Raw genomic sequence first — 22,114 nt, forward strand, 5'->3', positions numbered from 1 at the left:
TTACTCTTACAAACAGACTGTCAGCAAATGAAGCTGGGTTGTCTACTTCAGTGAAAGCTGGTGGCCCTGTGCCCATAATCCTCCAGCGTATATAAAGTATACCGGCCCCTCCACACATCAGAAGAGTTATCCTAAAAAGCAGCCCCTTCCTTAACAGCCCGGCATTCTACAGGAAAGAAAGAAAGAAAACCACCTCATATAGAAACATTATTTGTTCTCTTACCCAACAGATTCACATCCTTTTCACCTCTATCTCAGAAAGAGAAAGCTATTCCTGTGCATTTTTGCTGTTACAGCTGATATTTTAGTTGGAAAGCATTTTTTGCAAACATTTTAATTGCCTTCTCAGTCAGGAAACAAAACTTTCTAGTTCAAGAAGACTGTCTTCTACAAATCCTCTGTAATTCTATAGCTGATGTAATTTTACATGGCAATTTCTGAGAGGGAGTTTGAGCAGAATACAGCTTTTAGTATACAGCATATTAAATTAATTTATCTTTTCTTTCTAAAATGGAGGATGCTTACTTTGGCGACTTTGTTTTAAACAGCTGCTTCCAGCTGACTGCTTGTCATGGAAAGCTTTTGTCCACTTAGGCATCTTCAGAAGTAAAATTACAGTTATATACCAAGAAAACTGCACAGTTAGAAACTGAATTAAAATTTTCAAAAAGCATGATTAAAAAGCTAATGACAGAGAGGCACCCAAATCACTTACTTCAGGGTAAATTACCTAAGATCAGAAAAAGTGTAAGATTGTGTTTGATCTACATTAATTCAGTTGATTTACATCACATATTTTATAATATACACTTCAGGGTGTAAAGAGCGCAACTCACATAAAACATAGAGAAGCGATGGTGTAGACAGTAAATTTGACAGACCTTTACATCTTTTTCTCCAGAAAGTATAACACATTTTCTCCAAGCACACATCATTTGCATAAATTGAAAAAAAACCCAACAAAACCAAACCAAACAACAAACCAGTGTACACTATAGAGATTCTTCAAGCTTCACCAGTGGAGATGGGAAACAGAACCACCAGTAAGTATAACAATACACCAGTCACAGCTTTAAGATGGCACAATAATTATTATTATTACCTTTTAGTGGAACATGCTCTTTAGCAAGGATCACCAGAGTTGTTTAGGAGATCTATATTAGCTATGTCTGAAGTTTAAAAAAAAAAAAAAAAAAAAAAAAAAAAAAGGAGGCTTCCTGAACAAAGACATCTAACAGTGCCCTGGCTGAAGATATTTATTTTCTAATAGGATGGGAAAGTTGAATTTAAAAACAATATTCAGATTGCTTTTTAGTATTTGTAATTGACAACAGAGTCATGGTAAAATATTTAGGTGAATCCCTAAGGATAAAGCAGTCTGTAAGTTTGATTTTACATAAGCTAGCCTTTGTGCTCAAATGGCTGCTTCCAATCTGGACATCTCAGTAAGCAAAGTCCCCACAATGAGGATTTAGGAATGGTTTTCCTATAAAATAGCTTTTGGAAGAAAATTGTGCTATGAAAAGAACCACATATAGTGAAAATTTATAACTGCTTTATGACAGATTATCAACTACACAAAATCTCTTGTCCCAGGCTTCATTTCATTTAACAGTACATGCAGTTTCTTAAAGACCAGATTTCACAATTGCTACAAAATCTCTCGGTAGGCAGAATTTGAAAGTGGAAGAAGTGTTATTGTATCCTCTCTGATTTAGAGCTAACTGAAATCTGGCATGAAACTGAAACCTGTCTCAATCAGGAAGAAAAAAAAAAAAGTTCTTACTTGCAGAGTTTTTAAGATCTGCCTTTCCACAAAGCAAAACAATCTTAGATACACTTCCTTGAAAAGAGCAGAACAGATTTTTGCAGGTAACAGGAGCTAAAATTAATTACTTCTATCAAAAAAATAAGAGGGGAAAGGCACATCTGATGTTTTCTTCACTGAGACAGAACCATTTAAAAGTCACAAAACAGAAGAATCATGCTCTGAGCTCTTCATGCTTAAAGAATAATCCTCCAAAAAGGTTTGACTCTGACACATTCGCCAGAATCATAGAATGGTTTGGGCTGGAAGGGATGCCATGGATATTTTTTGCTAGATCAGTTTGCTCAAAGCCCTGTCAAGTCTGGCCCAGAACAATTCCAGGGATGGAGTATCCAACAACTTCTCTGGGTAACCTGTTCTAGTGCCTCACCACCCTCATTGTAAAAAATTTATTACTGGTCAAACACTGGAACAGGCTTCCTAGAGAGATGGTCTCCCTGGAGCCTTCTCTTCTCCATTCCAGATTAATCTCCTAGATTAGTCAAGCACAATCTGCCCTTGGTCAAGCTGTGTTGGCTGCCTCTAGTCACATCCCTGTCATTCATATGTTTTGACATAACTTCCAGGAGGATCTGTTCCATGATCTTACCAGGCACTGATGTGAGGCTGACTGGCCACTTACTCCTGACATTCTACTTATTACCTTTTGTTTCCAGCACTTAATTCTGAACTGGCTCTGCTTTAGTTCCCTACAGCTCTAGATGCTTCCCTTGTCATATTCTAGTTGACATTAGTCTCCTTATACAGCAAAACTCCCCAGCATTCCTATTTGCTGCATGAAATACTCCTGTACTCCTCAACTTAGCCCTCCTTGGTCAAATCTATTATGTCAGTTCTAGAGAACCTACTTTCCCTGGTTTCCCCTGAAGCTCCTCATTTCACTCCTTGAAAAGGAATTTAAAACCCCCATAGGACCTGTGCCACTCAGAAACATTAGTGAGACTCCTCTGCAGTGAAACCACTGACTGAAGCAAAGTACAAGGAATATTCCTTTGCCTTGTTGAATGTTGGGTGAGAATCTTAGCTGTTCAACAGCAGCAATGTTCTAGTAGGCTGTAGGTCTATTTGACTGCTATCCATCATTCATCTCAGGCTGATTTTTTCTGTTATTTGTTTGCCAGTGCAGATACTAGGTGCCAGACTCTACTTGAGACAATACCAGATAAAGTGACATTAATGAAAGTCAGAAAAATCAATCCTTAGCAACTATCAGTGCCAACATAACTTTTTCTTTTAAACTCCAAAGCTGCTACCATTAACATAATATGTTTTTAATGTACTTTTCAAACATCTAACTATGTCATTAAGAATCTGAATAAATCTCTCTCTCTCTTGTTATTTGGACCAAACCATTCTAAGTGCCATTTCAGGTGTATAGTTACTGACCCTAGAGAACTTGTTACATCAAGCAGTCAGCTGTTCCATACGACATTTTTAACATATTGTTGAAAAAATTGTGGAAGGGATTTCACTATCCAATGCAATTCTAATAATACCCCACTACTACTCATGTTGCTGCAAAGATGTCATAGCACATGCCTTCCTAGGCTGACTAACAAACAATGCCTTTTTTGGTTGGTTGGTTGGGTTGGGTTTTTTTTTCCCTAATTCTCAACAGCAACAAAACTGTCAGAAGCCGAATCTTTGTCTTTTAGGGCATGTCTGTCGGAAAGGCCAGAATGAACAAAATCTCTAAGAATGAACAAAACCTCCCAGACTCACCTCCAATGACTTGTCCTTATACAGTAACTTTCGAATGAGCTCCAAAAGATTTATCTTGTTAATCACCAGTGCATCAAACACTGCATTCAAACCCTAAGCAACAAAGAGAAAAATAACAGCATAAGATGAAGCAGCTAACCACAAATATTTTCTTTTAAATACATCTTAAATTGCACTTCTACCATGACCTACTGTACATCTTAATTCTGATTCCAAACAAGCAGAGAAGAGATACATTGGTAGTAATGATGGCAGAATGGAAATGGAGCTCAGATTAGTAGAATAACTTTTACTGTAATGGGAATTCTCTTGCTACATGGAATAACCCTTCAGGGAATACCATGTACCAGCAAGCTAGATAACACATGCATGGTCACAACAGAATTCTGCTCTCCATCTTCTTCCCAAAATGTTCTGCAGTGTAAATGCTGCAGTCAAAAGGTAAGGCTTCTGTCAGTAACGTGGAATTTCTTTAAGCCTTCTACTTATTCTTTGTTTGATAGTATCTTTGGACTCTCAGGTTTCAGAAATACTGTTTTTAAAGGGTACAGACAAAGGCTCAGAAAGATTTAACTCAGGTATCAGGCTTGCTTTTCTTGCAATTATAACAATATACACAGTGTAAGCTGCTGGGAAAAAAAAAAGAAAAAAAGGAAGAGTTCCATATGACATCAGCCACTACACATAAAACTAGAACACATTCAGCACTTTGGAGGACTACACTTGTACATAACTACCTCCAAGCAGACAAACAAAATGTATTGTATCAATGTATCCAGGGGTAATTCTGTTGAGGTTACCAGCAAAAATCAAGCTTCAGCATTTCCGCTTCAAAGTTTCAGCATATCACCCTGATAATTCTTGAGTATTTATCCTATATTCCAATAATTTCAGAAATTACCTCACTGTTCTAAAGACTAAGTGGAAAAAAGACAGTAAAACTAATTCCAGGTGAAGCAAAGAGCTGGTACACTGGGAGGCCACAAGGCCATCACTAACAGCCAAAGGGAAGGGACAGAAGATAGGTTAGAGTGTGGCTTGGTTCCATGTAGAACGGCCACTTGGCAGCTAAAAGGCTTTTGGCCCACTCACATGGAGATAGGAAGGCAAGAATTCTACTGAAAAATACATTCAGCCTCCAAGTAATCTTTTTAATATGTGATTTACCCCTTTATCCCTCTGACCTGTGCCCCTTAGCACAACAATATAATCATCCCAGCAATGCAACAGCAAACAAATAAAAAACCCAAATCCAATAATAGTTTGTGTCTGCTAGCTCATATAATTACTTCATGCTTCTAGAATAAATAATCACACCATGTTTTAAGAGAATTTCTTACGTTTTCCTTACAGACACCTTCAAAAAATATATCAGTCTACAAACATCTATCCAAAAAAATGTCCCAAATCAAGAAGTTTTCTGTAATTTCTTTTCCCTTTTCTTCCAGCAAGGACAAGAGGGTCCTTGATGCAAAGAATTTTCTGATTCTGTTGCTTATCTATGTCAGCTAAAGCTGTAAATTTGATTTATTTATAAAGATATATAGCTATATAAAAGGTAAAAATCACAGATAAAGCATTTCAGGTCGCCAGTTTGGTCACCCATAAGAGAATTGTCTTCACTGAAGTTACAAAAAGCCAGACCACAATAAACACAAACAATAACTACATCTGTTTTCATAGACAGATCCTTAAATAAGGGACAAAAGGAAGAGATGCAGTACTGGAAGTGCATCAACAATGGCCCTAATTATAATTACATTGTTCACAAAAGCAAGGGGGAGGAGCTTTTAAAAATGCTCTCCTCTAGCCATATCTTTGTTCATAAGCTTTCAATGAGAAGTTTGTAGTCGTGCTATTTTGAGAATTACATTCAAAAACAAGGGCAACAAAAGCAAAACTAATGCTGTAAAACCTTTAAACTTTGCAAAAATATATGCAACCTGCTTACAAAAGTTATAGTGAAAAACTTCAACAGATTGGCAGGGATACAATCAAGACAGCTTTACCAGAATACTGCTTTTTGTCAACATCAACTAGTTTTCTGAACTAAACAAAAAGGTGCGCATGTCATTCATTAGCTGTGGATAAGATTAATTTCTGTAGACTTCACAACTACACCTGACAGATGTTGAGTCAAAATTCAGTTAATAAGAGAATTCTTACCAGTATTGTAATTCCTTGTTCTTTGCACAGCATGGCTATTGCACCTAGGATAACACTCATCAGCACCCAGAATACAGAAAACGTATATCCTTCCTTACCTGTCAAAATAAAGAATGCCATATCTTTAGGCATTTTGCACACTTGAAGGTAAATTAAAATTAGAATTTAAAAAATAAACAGCATTTAGTATCACAATCTTTTCCACCAGTCAAGATCTGGATACATAGACTTAAAAAACATAGGGCACCTCCTGCAATATGCTGGCATTTGTCCCTTTATTGCAGTCATTTTCTGTTCTTGGAGACATTAGAAATCTCCCTATTTGCTCGATGTTTTAGCCAGATTAATTAGAATGGCAGAAGCTTCACATAGTTTTCACAATTCATCATCTGCAAAGGTTAATTCCCAATGTTTAGAGACATTTATCATCCTTAGCTAGAGCTAAGGATGTCATTACTGGCCACTCTCTTCCAAGCTACCACGAGAACAAGAAATTCTTTATTATAGTTACCCATGAAGTGTCACACACGCAAACTGTTTTAACTGCAGTCTAGTCTACAAAGGCACAATGAGCTGCTTCTCCAGAGCTCCTGCATTTAGCAAGTACCACATGTCATTTTATTATCACTGCAATAGAATGCCATGGAGCTCAAATATGTCAGTATCTGAGCAGGAGCAGTTAGTCCTTGCATGCAGGAAGCAGTTTTACAGCAGGGTGAGGAACTCTGGGGTTAAGAGATCAGGAGCAACTACAGCTTCTACTCAAAGAAAAAGTCTTTAAAGACTGTACCATGTAGCTGATTTTGGGTACTACAAGCAGGCATATCTGAGATGAATCTAACAATAAACCCTACTGAAGCCAAGGTACTATCACACACAGAATACACGGGTACTTCACATAAAAACATATGAGTCACAACCTCTACTCCATAGGTGCAAGCAACAGAGGAAAGCACTCTGCTCATTCAGAGGCAGTTTCTTGATTCAAGTAACATGGGCTCTACAGGCATCACAAGAATCAATCTTTGACTTGGAATGTGAAAAAACGAAGTTGAACTTTGCATTCATTGACTGAACCCCTTTCCTACTTTCCTTGATCTCTAGAGCAGTTCTTATCTACTGCTAATGAGGGTTTGACCCTCTGTGCTTAAAGAGAATGGCAATAATGGCCTAGGGAAAGGGTAAATGGCAAGATTAAGATTAATTTCACCAGAAGTAGGCACCTACACCTAAGATAGTACACTAGGCTTCCTTTATAACTGGCCATGAGAAGAGGATACCTTTAGGGATTAAATTACCTAATGAAATGCAGCAGAACACCCTTCAGAGAAGTAACCCTGTACTGATTATACAGGGAAACCAGTACACTACCTCAAATGTTGGGGTCAGATACAAACCATAACCACAAGTTTGAAAAGGATCTGCTGACATTGGCCTCCTCTTTCATTTTGAACCAGGCTACTTCTTTTGTGTGGCAGAGAGCAGAAATTTTTCACAAAAATATGTGGAAGGACAGGTTCTGAGGTTACTTCTAACACTCCTTTCTTACCTAAGGCTTCTAAAGCTTCAACAGAGTGAATATTAAGATGTTTGAGATTCATCATTGCTATACTTAGAGGGCATTTGATCCTTCTCCCTCCACTCCAAATTATGTCTCCAGAGGTGAGGTAAGACTTAACATTAGAGGTGCAGATATTATAAAGATAAAAAGAGAGCTTTCTTTTAGGAAAGAAGTCATACACACCTGAATAATGCTAAAAACAAAGCAAGAAAATACAAAATACATAATGAATAAAGAGACATTGGAAGTAAAAAAATTAAAATGCAACGGGGAAACTCCAGCCCACATCAACTATACAGAAGAACAGCTGAGGGCTGTAACTCATGGAGGAAAGACCTTCAATGTTTGTTCTATGAGTATTGCTAAGACAGAAAGAATTCTGTCTAAATACATCCCTTTGAGGAGCTCCCCAACTTTTCAGACTTTACAGTACAACAGACTGTTCAGCCAGTTCTTGAAAACCAATTTTGTTTTAATTTTTTTAATGTAGAAATAAACTAGCACAGAGGATGCAGGGATTGAAGGCAAAGTAATTGACTGTGTTCACAAAATGACCATCAATCATCCTTAGTAAGTGTAAAAAGGAAAATAGTGAAGACAGCCAATGGACTTTACTGCATTTATGGAAGGAGACTTTCTTCCATTGAGAGATTTCTTCTTCTCAGAATCGAATTCTAGTGGAAAGGGGTCAGGACAAATAAGCACTTCTCAGAGAAGCAGTATTCAGTACACAAATACAAATTATCTTAACACAGAAGATAGTGGGAAGTATATACAGAGTAAGAGAGCAGCTATCAATTCAAAAATGCTTTGATGATTCAAAATATAAGAGTAATAAAGGGAACTAGGTCAAATCATCAAGGACAAGTGTAATAGCAGCACATTCATATAAAAAAACAAACACAGAAAGGTCACATTACAAAATGAGAAAAGGTAGTGTATGTAAAGAACAAACCCCCACAATTCCATAGATATATTAGCAAGAAGAGTAGTGAGGAAGGAGTTATTCCAATACTCATTGGGAAATAAAATGGACAATGCCAAGAATATGGACGTGTTCTGTGCCTTTTTCCTTCATCTTTTCCCAAAAAGGTCAGTTGCAATCAGGTGGCAAGTACAGCATCAGCAGAAAGGGAGCAAGAACAAAAGCGAAAATAGCGAACTACAAGACACAGAACTGACAGAGAAGTTAAACTGATTTAAATTATGATTGGTTACACTCACTTCAGCAGGTCTGTACAACCCAGAGGAACCTCAACTGTTACCTCTGCGAAATCATGAAAAATACATGAGCCTCTGGGAGCTTGAAATAAAATAAAGCAATGCCTACATGTCGGCTTTTGAAAAGGAACAAAATATGAAAGGACAGACTACAGATACAAAGCTAAGGTGACTGGTCAAAATTACAAAAAATCTGCTACACTTAGACAGAATATTTTCTAGGTGACACTCTAAAACATAAAAGAATATGATTAATTGTTTGCCAAATATTTTAATCATTTATATAGAACTAAGTATAACTTTTGACTTGGACAGAAAAAAAACCTCTTCCTGAAAAAAGGAAATCTGTAAACATTCTATACCTTGACTTCTCAAAGGCATGAGAATGGAAAGAGTGTGAAATATGCCACAAACTATATGGGCTGCATGAAGTTGTTATAGAATGGGTACAAATAACAGCTGGAAACCTACATTAAGATACTAGCTTGCTGTGAAAAAAAGTAAAGATAACATTTTGTACTGGATTCTTCCTTTGTCTTTATTCCGTTTGGATGGTGGAATAAGAAATATGCTTATTAAGGCCAGGAAGCATACAAAGGAGAAGTCAGAATTCCACTGACAAACTGGAAAAACCGCAGAATCATATAATACCTTGGTTTGGAAGGTCATCTAATTCCAAACCTGCTGCCATGGGCAGGGACACCTTCCACTAGACCAGCTTGCTCAGAGCCCCATCCAACCTGGCATAGAGAAATTGTCCAGCCAAATAAAAGAAAATTGAAGCCATTCAATAGGCACACACTCAAAGTTGAGCAGAAACAAGTTTGTCTTCTTGGTAACACCCCAAGTCTCACATGCAAGAAATGTCTCAGCTTGCCCAGCAAAGCCAAGTTTAAGCATGGACCCTCAGAGATGATAAAAACATCCAGCAAAAGAGAAATAGTGAAGGATGTAAAAAATGAGCATCAAAGACCTGGACTTTAATATGGCCTTTGACACAGTCTCCCATAAGATCCTCATAGAGAAGCTGATGCTGAACAGGCTGGATGGGCAGAGAGTGAGGTGGGCTGAAAACTATCTGAATGGCTTGTCCAGAGGGTGGTGATCAGTGGCACAAAGTCTACTTGAAGGCCAGGGTACTCAGGGGTCCAGTCCTATTCAACCTCTTCATCAATGACTTGGACAATGGTCCAGAGGGCACCCTCAGCTCATTTGTTGATGGCACCAAGCAGGGAGGAGAGGCCAATACACCAGAAGGTTGTGCTCTCCAGAAGGACCTTGTCAGGCTGGAGAAATGGTCTGGCAGGAACCTCGTATGGCTTAATGAGGGGAACTGCAAAATCCTGCAGTAAAGCCTCCTGGACAACTGGCTCTAGCTTACCCTGTGTGGGCAGGTCGGCTCAGGTGACCTCAAGGCCCCTCCACCTTCAACCATTCTGTGATTCTGTAAACAAGATCTCCTCCTGAAAAGCATAATCTCTGTTCCTTTGTTTTCTTTTGCAGCCTCAAAAAATCAACAGTTATACAGAGAATTGTAGTATTATCAAAATTCATCAGTGATTAAACTTCAGCAAGAGAAAGAATTTTAATTAAGAAACATTTATTTTGTGCTTGTTCCTGAGTCAATAAGCACAACATCCCTCCATCCCCACCACCCCCCGCCTCAACTGCAGAAATCTCAGTAAACTAGGCTGGCAAAATAGATACAAAGGACAGTCATTCAGCAATGCCTTCAATTTTATTTTTTTTTAACAGTGATTTGAAAATGTAAAGCACTGCATAAGTGCTTATTATGAGATATACACATGCCAACAGAAGCAATCAGTCTAACAAAGCATATTCCCCTAATATGGCGCTGCTTCCCACCAGTAAAATCTTGTGTCAGAAAACGAAACCAATCTTTCATTGGCACCTGTGCCTGGTTGAAGCTGGTACACCATATTGTGAGTGGGCATTTTGCCATTCTAACAGATGGACAAAATTGTAAGCATGCCAAAGAAATAGAGTACTTGCTTATTTTTTTTTTAAGCTGGAAAAATGTAGTGTTTCTACGCAAACCCAAAAAGCGTTGCTCAGATGGTCCCTCTTTAGGGGTACATGAAGTCTGAAAGTTGAGAGAATTCAAGAAAAACCTATGTAAACCATAAAAAAGCCATGACAGCTCCTCCATTTAGGCTGCTAGACTTGAGTATAAGCATTTCTAGAGCAAGGATGCATACACAAAGTGTTTTATAGTGTAGAATTGACTGATCCTAAATTTATGAGCAACACATTGACAGTGCACTTAAACACTAATCCTGTTTCAAGAGACCTTATTTTCTGGTGTCCTAAATCCACAGGTCAATGAAAACAAACTCCTTAGAAGTGAAGGATATGAAGAAAATGCTACATTTAAACTACTAAGCTTAGTTTTATTGTAAAGCCAAACTAACAAAATCCAAAGCAATTACTACCAATTCAGACACTTAGGCATTCAGCATTTCATTCTTCAAACCCAGCTGAGCAACTTAGAGTCAGCCAGGTGACAGCTTGGAGCAGTTTAAGGAGTCACCATCTTTAAGTGAAACACAGCAACTGATTCTGTGAAAGCACCTTCTCCTCTAAAGGTTGATGCAAAGTAAGTTATGCTGAGCTCCTGCAAGAAGCTTTACTTTTTAACTGAAATAGATCACAAACACTCACATATTCCATTAATGTGCCTTGTCTGTGGGGATAGTGTCTTCCAACTAAACTGCTACAAATATTCTTCTAACCAAGTTCTAAGATTTCCCTGCTTGTGAATTGCTAAGCAAAGGGGGAAGAATTACCTAGTCTTAAAAGATCACATAAGAATCCACTGTTAGAATTAAATTAAGCCCAAAATCTCCTTGTGTGTCTCCAAATGTACATACTACTGCAGCTCAGCTCAGTGTTTCCCTTAATAATGAAATTACAGTAGAGAATGCCATTCCTAAACATATCAGCCATCTCAAACTCATTACCTAGAGGCCGCAATGAAGGAAGCATCTATCCCCTGAATTACAGCATCTTGGAGAAGTGAAAGTTAGCGTTAATTCTACCACAAAAAAGGTCATAGTGTTTCCTCAGACAACTAAAATCATAAAATTATTAGGTTTTTCACTTACAACTACTCTCTCCCAATGTGTTCAAATATGAATGGTAGGGCACACAGTTGAAGAACCAGGGCCCGCATGTTTAACAATAGTGACTACCTCTTGACCAATTGCAAAATAGCTAACAAATTCCCCATATCTTAACAATGATCTCTTTCACACAGGAGACTTAAATATTTCCAGTCTGTAGGAAAACTTCCATAATACAAACCTCCAATATTCACAAAACTCTTCACTCCTTTGCATGCTTTATTAAATTAGCAATGAACTAGTAGATGATTAACAGACAGCTACACAAAACATAACAAAACAGAAACACACAACCAGAACAAAGTAATTTTTAGATGTCATAGCATATGAGCAAAGAGTTGATCCCCTATTTAATATCCAGACCAATATTATTCACATGGATCAAGTCACGAACTCCTCATTTTATGTTACTCAGAGATCGCCAGTGCAGATGGCAAATACATGCAACTGGATCACTGTCAAAACTGAAGACAAAGGAAGGCAAAAATGAATACTACAGCAGTTTTAAAATGCCTTATGAATTCCCAGAGAAGCTGCATTAAAATTCAACAAAGTTAATAACCCACAATTCCCTTCAGAACATACCTAAACAGTTGTCAGCTCTTGCTGTCTCCAAAGCCTATGCAGTGGATTTGTCCCCACAGTTGTGTTTAAAACAGCAGGACAGAATGAGAACAACAGATTAGTTCCTTGCAATTATAAATGTTATCCTTTCAAAGATGCTAACTATGAAAACGGTATATTGGGAAAAAGTAACAGAATTGTAGAACTTCAGTAAGACATAACTATAGCCCACATAGTGTGTTAAATGCTTATACTTCAAAAAAAAAAGCCAACAAAACCTACAGATTCTGGCTAAAAGAAACTGTCTACCCAAAAATCCACTGAAACCACAAATAAATCAGGCAAACAAGCTGCAGTATATCTTGAGCTTTATAAAAACCATTATTTTCCTTTGGAAGTTTTCCAGCCTGACACTGATATTTTTCTGGTCTCCTGACTGTTTTCACTATTACATATACTTTCCCCATAGTACTTCCAAATCCTCCTCAGACATTTCATGAGTTGCTACTCCCACGCAAAAAAAAAAAAATTATAAATCTTTACATTCATTTTCTCAAGTGAAAAAAAAGCACTAACCACTCTCTCTCACACATAATTTTTAACCCCTTTTCTTTAAAGAATGACAATTTATTAATTTTTTCTAAACCAGTGAAACATAAACAGGTTTTTTGAATTCAGCCATACACAAATTTCACATTGCCTTGCTGCAAGAATAGTCAGGTTCTTTACTAAAGGCTTAGGTAATCTGTCTGACAATAGCATTGGGATGCTGCTGGTAGCCAAATATATGTTACTGACCCAACTATGTCAGTAGCATCAACTCAGGCTTTTCAATGTTTATTTTACTCTGATGATCACTTAAAGTTCATGAAATAAAAACAAACTGGCATCAAACATGTTTTGGTAACCATATACAAAAGACAATAGAAATGCAGGCCACAAATCCCGACAGTCTGAAGAGTTGTACCCTCTTTTAAGTGCTCCAAAAGAGTCATACTACCACACATCTATTGGTAACAATAAAAAAAAAAAAAAAATCAACCTTTGATAATTCTTCTACTCCTTGTAAAAATTTGGTGAGCTAAGCTCTATATAAATGTGACAGCCAAATCCAGGAACAAAGACACATGCAGTTGACCTACAGTGTAGGGCCATGCTTGCCTTTAACATATAGAAAACCCAGCAGGACAAAAGGAAATATGATATTAGAACAAACAGGTACAACCCACTTTTGTGTAGGATCACCATAAAGCATCTCTATTTGATTAGGAACATAAACCTGATACACAGAGGGGTTTTTGGTTGTTTTCTCCCTCTCTTTCTCACAATCAAAGACAAATTACCTTCTTGGCCTGACCTAGAAAATGATGTAATAACAGCTCTTAACTTGCTCTAGAACAAGCAACATGCATTGGCAGTATCACAGACATTCTGGATCTTGAGGATTTGACATCAGAAGGAAAACATTCTAAGAGAAGAAAAGGTACTTTGCTGCTTAGGAGACATTGTCTAAGTCTGCTTTTTAAATAGTATGTGCATATTTTTAAAATGCATGTTCTTATATTCACAGTCAGACCAGCTTACATTTGGGATTGACTCCCTCAATCTATGCAGAATCAAACTCAGCTAAAGTCAGATAAAAGTTCTTTACTCCTTATTTAACCTGTTATTTGAGAGTACCTAGAAGAATTGTTCACAAAAGAAGGAAATTCATACCACCAAAATGGAGGCATCCAAGGGTAAAACTTTTTATTTACTTTACAAACACACTGAAGAGTCATTCTCTACTACAGCTACTTCCTCATATTTGGTTACCTCTTCCTAAAACCTTTCATACAAAGAATCACAGGAACAGCTCAGTTTGGAAGGGGCCTCCAGAGATCATCTGGTCCAATCTTTGTGTGAAAGGGAGCCTAGACAAGATCACCTAGACCCTTGTCCAAATGCATCTTTGAAACTTCCAGTCATGTGGACTCTGCCACATTTCTGGAGACACTGTTGCAGTGGTTGATTGTTCTTGCTGTAAAAAAATTCTTATATCAAGGTGAAACCTTTCCCAGTGCATCTGCACCCATTGCCCCGTCTTCGTCATGTAGCTCCTGGTGAATAGAGATCCTCCATTCTCTTTGTAGCTGCCCTTTCCAATACAGACACGCCCTTTCCTACACAAGCACTCATGTTCAAACAGCTGCAGGTCAGACCAACCTCCCCTCCACAAAGGAAAATGAATTATAATAAGGGCAGCAAGTAAAACTGCTTGTGGTCTTTGGAGGCAAGAGGATACATGGATACAATGGTGAACAGGACTGCTGTTTGGAGGGGCTAAGACAAGCTGGAGGAATGGGCCTCATGAAAATCAAACACAGCATCCCACAACAATTAAGGCCTGGGCAGCAGCTCTGCAGAAAAAGGTCTGGAGCGCCTGGTTGATAAGCTCCTGGCTGATGAGTCATTAGTGTGCCTTTGCAGCAATGAAGGTTAAAGGCTCAAGTATGTAACTTGGATACAAATTCTTGTGTACAAAGGCAGTCTACATTTCTTAAAGAAGTTGCTGAGGGAAAAGCAGGCAGTGAAGGTGACAGTAAACATTGAAAACTGAGCTGAAAGGCAATGCTGGCAGACTATAATTTTCCTTGGCAAAATTGCTTATAAGACACATCTGCCCCCCATTATGATGTAACGTCCAATAAAAATCTGTACGTGCTGCTTCGTATCTTGTCTTTACACCATTTTCCTTCTGTATCAATGACACAAATTTCAGTCCAAGAATACTATTACATAGATGCTGATTTCTAAAAGCTGTTAAACTGGCCTTCACAAGTTGAAGAGCATCCTTAACCAGAATACACATCCTTAATCATTCCTGAGATGTCCTCTATAACAAACTAATTAGAGGGTCCTATATATAATTGTCTCCAGTGCACTGGAAAACACATAAGGCAATATTTTGATTTGTCTATCTTACTCTACCACTAATATAAGAAACATCATAAGCACAATCATATCCAATAAAATAGGTGAGAAAAGAATAAACAAACAAGCAAGAATCCAAGGCATCTTTTCATCAATAAATCATTAGCTCAGTTAAAAGAAATTAAACCTACTCAAAGGGAAGAAAAATATATCCAAAGTAAACAGGAATCATCCTAAGTAACACTTGAAATGGCAAGATAAACTTATTATATCAGCAATAGAAATATGCACAATAGTTCCAAACAATCTGAACTGAACCAGCAGGAGTTGTTCACAGCATCTTACAGCTCACTGTGGACTCACTCACTCCCCTCAGCTCACACTAAGGTCTCTGTGGTGCCATGACTATGTTGTTAAGCCAGATCACAATGTCAGCTCAGGTACCTCTGAAATACACTGCCAGCTCTGGTTAATCATTACAGGCCGTGCCTATTGAATGACAGACAAGCTCTTCACAACACACCTCCTTGTGGGTCCACCAAATGATTCCCCTATTTCCTGCGGCAGAGCACATTCAGATACCAGACTGCATGTCCTGCATAGCTTTTCATAGTCATGAACTTGTGCTTTCTTGCATGCTTATTTAACAGAGCCCCAAGATAATTTCTCCACAACTGTATTTGAACTGCCAACCTGCACTCAGATCAAATAATACAAGAGATCTCAAAGCTCACTTGAAAAAACATCCACCGAGGAATTGTTCATGTTAAACACAGCTGTCTTACAAAAACTCTATGAGTAACACTATATTCAGCATTATATGCCAGCACTTGCATATTGCAAGAATTTAGAAGGCTTAGTCATATGAATAATTCTTTGCAATTCATTAAAAATACAAGTAAGGTTCCAAAAAGTTGACTCCCATTTAAGACATCCAAACATTATGGCATAAAGAGTAGTAAAATATTTAAGAATATACATTTTTAGGTTTGATTTTTTTTCTAAAATACTTATTAAAATAATTCATTACAATTCTAAACTATAAAACATTTAGCAAATAAGCATATTAAAAAATGGACTTTTCTTAAAATAAATTCAGTGTTTAACAGGAATTAGGAACTGCAACCTCTTCAGAATTTCTAACAATAAATAGCTGCTAAAGCGGGGTTTTTAAAAAAATATTTTATGAGGGTAAACAAATCAGTCTGACTTTTTAAATTTTGCTATACTTCATTGAAATGTACAAATTCTGAAAATACACACAATAGGAAATTAAAGGGGCAAAGAGAATGCTTACTTTCTCTAAATGCTTTACAGTAGCCAAGGAATGACAACAAGAAGAACAGGGCACACAGTAGGTCTGCTCTGCCAACAATCCCAGCAACCTTCAAAAAAAAAAAAAAGAAGTTTCAAATTATCAGATTTCTATTCTTAGAAAACCTGAAGTAAAGGTAAAGTGAAATATATAATAGAATATAACTGTATGACTTTTTTTTCTTTAACTTGGTTTACTGGATTAGTTATATCTAGTTTTTTAAGATGCATTTTATTTTTTATTGGGTATTGCTTAGTATCAACTACATAAATGGTTTGGCTTTGGTTTATGAAACTTTTAGTTTATGAATTTTTTTTTTTTTTTAAGAAATGAAGGAGGACTTCACTGAATAAAATTTAGACTCTACACAATTCCATCTGTTTTTTGAACCAAATTGCATTTCAGTAGAACACTTGGAAAACATGAAAATATAAAACAGTTTGGGTTGGAAGCGACCTTAAACACCATCTCGTTCCAACCCCCCTGCCTTTCACTAGACCAGGTTTCTCAGAGCCCCATCCAACCTGGCCTTGAACACTTCCAGGGATGGGGCATCCACAATTTTTCTGGCAACCTGTGCCAGTGCCTCACCACCCACAGAGTAAGAATTTCCTCCCAGTATCTAATCTAAATCTACTCTCTTTCAATTTGAAGCCATTACATGGCTTGGAAGCCAAACATCCAGAACCACAATTAAATTGGCAGCTCTCTGAAACACAAATCAAGACTGTTCACTTTCAGAAGACAAGCCAGCCTTCAAATTGCAATCTGAACACTCAGAATGGACAAATAGCTTCCAGCTTGCAGATTCAGGGGGGAAAAAAAAAAAAAAAGAAAAAGAATCCCCCTCTGGCAGTTTTTTGTGTTATATTAACTGACTGCATTAGAGCTATGTCCAACTTCATCTTGAAACAGAAGCTGTACTAATACAAAAGAAAATGAGAAGCACATCCTGGGACCTCTGTACTCGAGATCTGTGCCAACTTACTCAAATCAAGTGCAATCTCAGGGCTATCTGCAAACTGTGGTTCAAACCCCATAACCATTTACAATAACTTACTGAAATAGAACAAGACACTTTTGGACGTTCAATTCTCAATTACACAAGTGTCAGGATACACCACAAATTTTTTGTGAAAATCATGACATGGAGTTGGTAAGGAACTGTATAGGCCCTGATGCTGGAACCGCACTAGAACATACCCCCAGAGCAAGGATCATGTAAATACACCTTATTTTTCAGTCTAGCTCTGCTTCCTGGAGTGCTGAGTTCCATGTTTTCAGGAGAAGTACAAAAGCAGGGCAGAACAGCAACAGGTTTCCTTTTTAAATTCACTTTTTGTGATCATATTTCAGGGACAAAAGCAGAAACTTCAGTTCTTGTATAATACACCAGTTGACCCATTTTGTGTGTGGAACAGAAAGAAGAAAGTAAATAGGAAAAGGGCATTTTTTGTGTCAGGGTAACATGATGGAACAACTATTTCTAAATAACATCAGAGAAAGAGAAGCATAGAGGCATGACAGTATGACTGATTCCACTGCAGAGACTCTCTCCCACTTTACCCTCAGCTTCACTCGAGCACCATAAAAGAAGAAACTGTTGGACTCCTAAATTAGCTCAGAAGAACTTCTTGATTTATCTAAAGCTGTGCACCTAACTTCTCTGCTTCTTCTTCTATCATACAAAGGAATTACGGGAATTAACTCAATAGCTGTGGAGTGCTTTGAAAGGTGAAAATAATGAAGTGTCATTCTGCTTCAGGAGCCGCTCTTGCTAATGAGATAAAACTTAAGGTGAGCTGACGCAATTTCGAAAATAAATGTCCACTTGTTACAGCAGAGATTGAGGGACTAATAACACACACGGCCTCATATGACTCCAACAGCACAATGTTATCTAAAATGCAAGGTAAGGCATATAGATTCTGGTAAGAAGGCAAACAAAGGAAAAAAGAACAAACCAATTTTAAATTAGTATCAGATGCATTCTTATGTCCATGATTCATTTAGCATTTCATCACTGAAGCGTTACAAAGAACAGGCCTTTTTTAGAGCAGAGAACTATAGCACAAGAGTATTTACTTGTAGGTAGAAAAGTTAGTGTTTTCCTTACATAGGTACTGAAAGCATTACACCTTTCAAGATCTGTTTTACATGACAGTTTGTTTTGCTGTATAAACCAAAACCCAAAGCAGCAAACAGACGGATTCTTCACAATTTTATGTCAAAATATGTCAACTCATTTCCAAACCGGGATGTCGTGATACTTAAAACTCACAGGTTTAAAATCATAAGGAATGCTTTTTAAGAGATGCTGCCAGACACACACTCATCCTAGAACTGTAGCAGTAATGACTCCTTCACTGCAGCAAGATTTATTATTCACCATGTAAATGATTAGAGGCTTTTTTGTTCATTTCTGTATCTTAGAAGATGCCTGATAGATAAGCATGCTACTTTCCCCCCCTCTTTTTCCAATGTTTGCCCGCAGCATATGCAAGTCTTCAAATATGCAAGCAGGCCACATCACTTGTAATTTATTTGACATGACAAAGGGCTTATTAATATTCTCATGCTGATTTAAATATATTTTTAGAGTCAAATGGAATGAAGAATAAATTTATGGATATTGATAAAAGAGTCAATAGTAGGTCTGCTACAAAGTTAAGACTCAAACAAGATTTCTCTTTACATACCAGAACATCAAAGGCACTGAAGACTTGTTCTACTTTACTCTGACATCTAAAACTGGGTTTGGAGAACAAATATGCGGGGCCCTTCTGACACAGTGCACTCTCACAAAGAAGTTATTGTGCAGCTGAGCAAACATCAGAGAAGGATTGTCAAGATATTTTAGCCACACTGCCAGAAAAGGTGCCAAATTACTAATGCATAACTTTGCACCATCTCTAGGTCTTCAATACATGCAAGGTCTCCAGTCAGCTGAGAGCACAGCTTTCAATAACTTTTTCCCCATCAATTGTGTGCAGAGCAAATGCAAGAAGCCAAAACCATGGCATATCGTGAATAAACGAAAAATCAGTGCCACAGATGTAGAATGTGCACTGTAGGATTCACTGTTCATTGCTAGGACAAAATCAAAATTAAAGCTAGTACTTTTTCCGTAGCACAGACCTTCCAAACTCTAACAAAACCCCCAAAAATACTGTGATAACTTTATATTTCATTTATTCCTTATCACAAGATCAAGAAATCAGTGACCACATCCAGCAAGCCCACTAGCATAAGGCCATAAGATTTTCTTAACTATGAGCGCAAAAGAGCTTTTTAAGAACACTATCTTCTCTTCACAGAATTTCCACACAAGGACTTTACGTTTTTGTCAGATATTTTAATTGATTGCTATACACATGCCATGCTTCTATTCTGCATCTTCACATCTTTGCTTTTGCCTGCACTATTAAAGGGCCCATTACTGTCAAATCTGTGTTCCCCATGTACATAATTACAGACTGTGATAAAAAAAAAAATCCTTTAATCTTCTCCTTCATATTAAAAATATAAACCCGTGGAGTTTGATCTCTCATGAAACAGGATGATTTCCAGCCCTTTAATCACTTTCACGGCTCTTCTGAGCACTCTCCATTTTTTCCAGTGTTGTCCTTCAGCAAAACTGAAGGCAGTATTCTAAGAGTCACATCCAAATTTCATACAGTGCCCCTACTCTGATTTTATATCTCTTTGCTTTTTTATCAATGCAAATGGAAATGGAAAGTAATTAGGGAAATCCAGCAGGTAGGGAAACTGTAGCATAGTGCTATCCTCCTTTAGTTATTGTACTTGAATGATTTATCTTCCTTAGTAAGATCTAGCTCGGTGGAATTACAAGCCTTGGACGTACTAACCATAATAATTTGATTGTTCTGTTAAGATGTGGGCCGAGAGAAGCATTAAGAATATATAAAAGCAATGTATAAAGTATAAGGCTATGCCATAATTAATTAGTCAAGATGGTCAAGAACTGCTAAAATAAAAATCTTTGGAGATAATTATTCAATACTTACACACTCGGTGTGCACTGGATGTACAGCAAAGAGCAAAGCAGCAAGAAGAGAGGACTTTGGTGCCAGGTTTAGCCGTCTTCCTTTATTATTGAATTGCAGTCCACCCAATAGTATGGAGAACACATCAACCATCAACACTGAGATAGTACAATGCAGTACTATATTGATGACATGGAAACCAACTGGGTAGAAGCCTCCAGCAAAAAGGTAATTAATTCTATATAGAAACAAAAATATCAAGGCTAGGAATTACAACAATGGTTAGAAAAATACAAATGGAAAAACTAAACAACCCCATAGCAAGACCATATCAGACATATGCACCCAAAAATAAAGCTGACACGTCTCAATACGCATGGTGTTATCATTTAGCCATCACAACAAGGTAGAAACAGGTCCCAGTCTTTAGGCCAAGGTATTCATATGGAATATAATATGGATACAGTATCTATCCTCTCCAAAGACATATGTTAGCACTATTATGTTAATCATACCTATAGTTACTTAGAAGTGGCTTTTGGTCAACAAAGTAACTTCAGTGTTGCAACACAGGAGTATCCTAGGGATAAACAACCCAGCCCACTGAGGGGATACTGCTGGGCTCCAGAACAGCCAACTTGATGAAATTATGTTAATTAAATTTCCTCACCACACAGTGAGGAAACTAATATGCACTGAGACTGATTTCCACTGACATACTATCTGAAAGAGGTCCTAGCATTTGGGTGCAATCAGTATCCACCCAGAAAGTAGCCAGCACATCTTGGTAACTGATTCGTGAGGCTGGTTAGAGAGAAGTTTCATACAAGTATTAGAATCAGAAGGAAGTGTGAGTGAAAATTCAGTCTAAATCCTTATTCAAAACAGGAACTTGGCAGTAAAATGGAGGCTGAGAAGAAAAGGGGGAAATATCGTGCTATTATCCATATACTTTATCAGTAGGTAAGATATACAGAAACTTAGTTTGAATAGGGGATTTTATAGCTCATTTGGTCAATCTGCATCTGGCATAAATGAAACCTATTTAAAAACTTAACCTATTATAAATATGATACACATAAAAGTTGGAGCTTAGGGAAATTAAGGAAACCCATTTCTCACTTGTGAAAATAGCATTTTACGGACCATCTCCACAGGCTCATCTATATTTTCAGATACAGAAATGATTGTATCCCAGTTCACTCTTTAAACAAACCAGAATGTTATTAGAGATGGAATATACCACAGAGACAAGAAAAAAAATAAAAAGCAAGGCATGTTTCGTGTAATGCACTGAAAGCTTTAATAGGTTTAGGACTCTGACACGTTCTATTCAGTTGCGTATTTTTCTTGATGAAAATGTGAAGAAAGACCAATAGACAGTGAAACGCACAGTGCTAGGTACTTAAAACACTGACACCACCCCAAAGGGTCAGAGTTTTTGCTTGCATATGAGGACTAAGAGTGGGAACATTTCCTCTGCACTTACTTAGTCCCTGGCTTGGAATGGACAACTGCAGAATGAGCACCAAGTCCCCACTGACACCATTGAGTCACGTGGGGAAAATAAAGAAATTAAGACTGAATCCTCAAATATTCTCTGCATTACTGTGCCAAATTTCTACATGGTCTACTGTTTGCTCAAATCTTTGTGCAATAAACACAAGCTAAGTA

The 22,114-nt window shown here is 37.5% G+C and overlaps 1 protein-coding gene across 4 annotated transcripts in view; it reads right to left on the bottom strand.

Annotated features, from left to right (window-relative positions):
* TMTC4 (transmembrane O-mannosyltransferase targeting cadherins 4) overlaps positions 1-22,114 on the bottom strand; it is a 56,621-nt gene that overhangs the window by 26,606 nt on the left and 7,901 nt on the right. For all 4 annotated transcript variants that reach the window (XM_048295889.1, XM_048295888.1, XM_048295891.1 and 1 more), the window contains 5 exons: positions 20,462-20,678; positions 16,416-16,503; positions 5,717-5,814; positions 3,551-3,643; positions 5-166 (listed from right to left, as the gene is read on the bottom strand). In XM_048295889.1, coding sequence (XP_048151846.1) covers positions 5-166; positions 3,551-3,643; positions 5,717-5,814; positions 16,416-16,503; positions 20,462-20,678 — 658 coding nt within the window. The remainder of the gene's footprint in view (positions 1-4; positions 167-3,550; positions 3,644-5,716; positions 5,815-16,415; positions 16,504-20,461; positions 20,679-22,114) is intronic.

Source organism: Corvus hawaiiensis, chromosome 2, assembly GCF_020740725.1.
Source record: "Corvus hawaiiensis isolate bCorHaw1 chromosome 2, bCorHaw1.pri.cur, whole genome shotgun sequence".
Taxonomy (NCBI): Eukaryota; Metazoa; Chordata; class Aves; order Passeriformes; family Corvidae; genus Corvus; species Corvus hawaiiensis.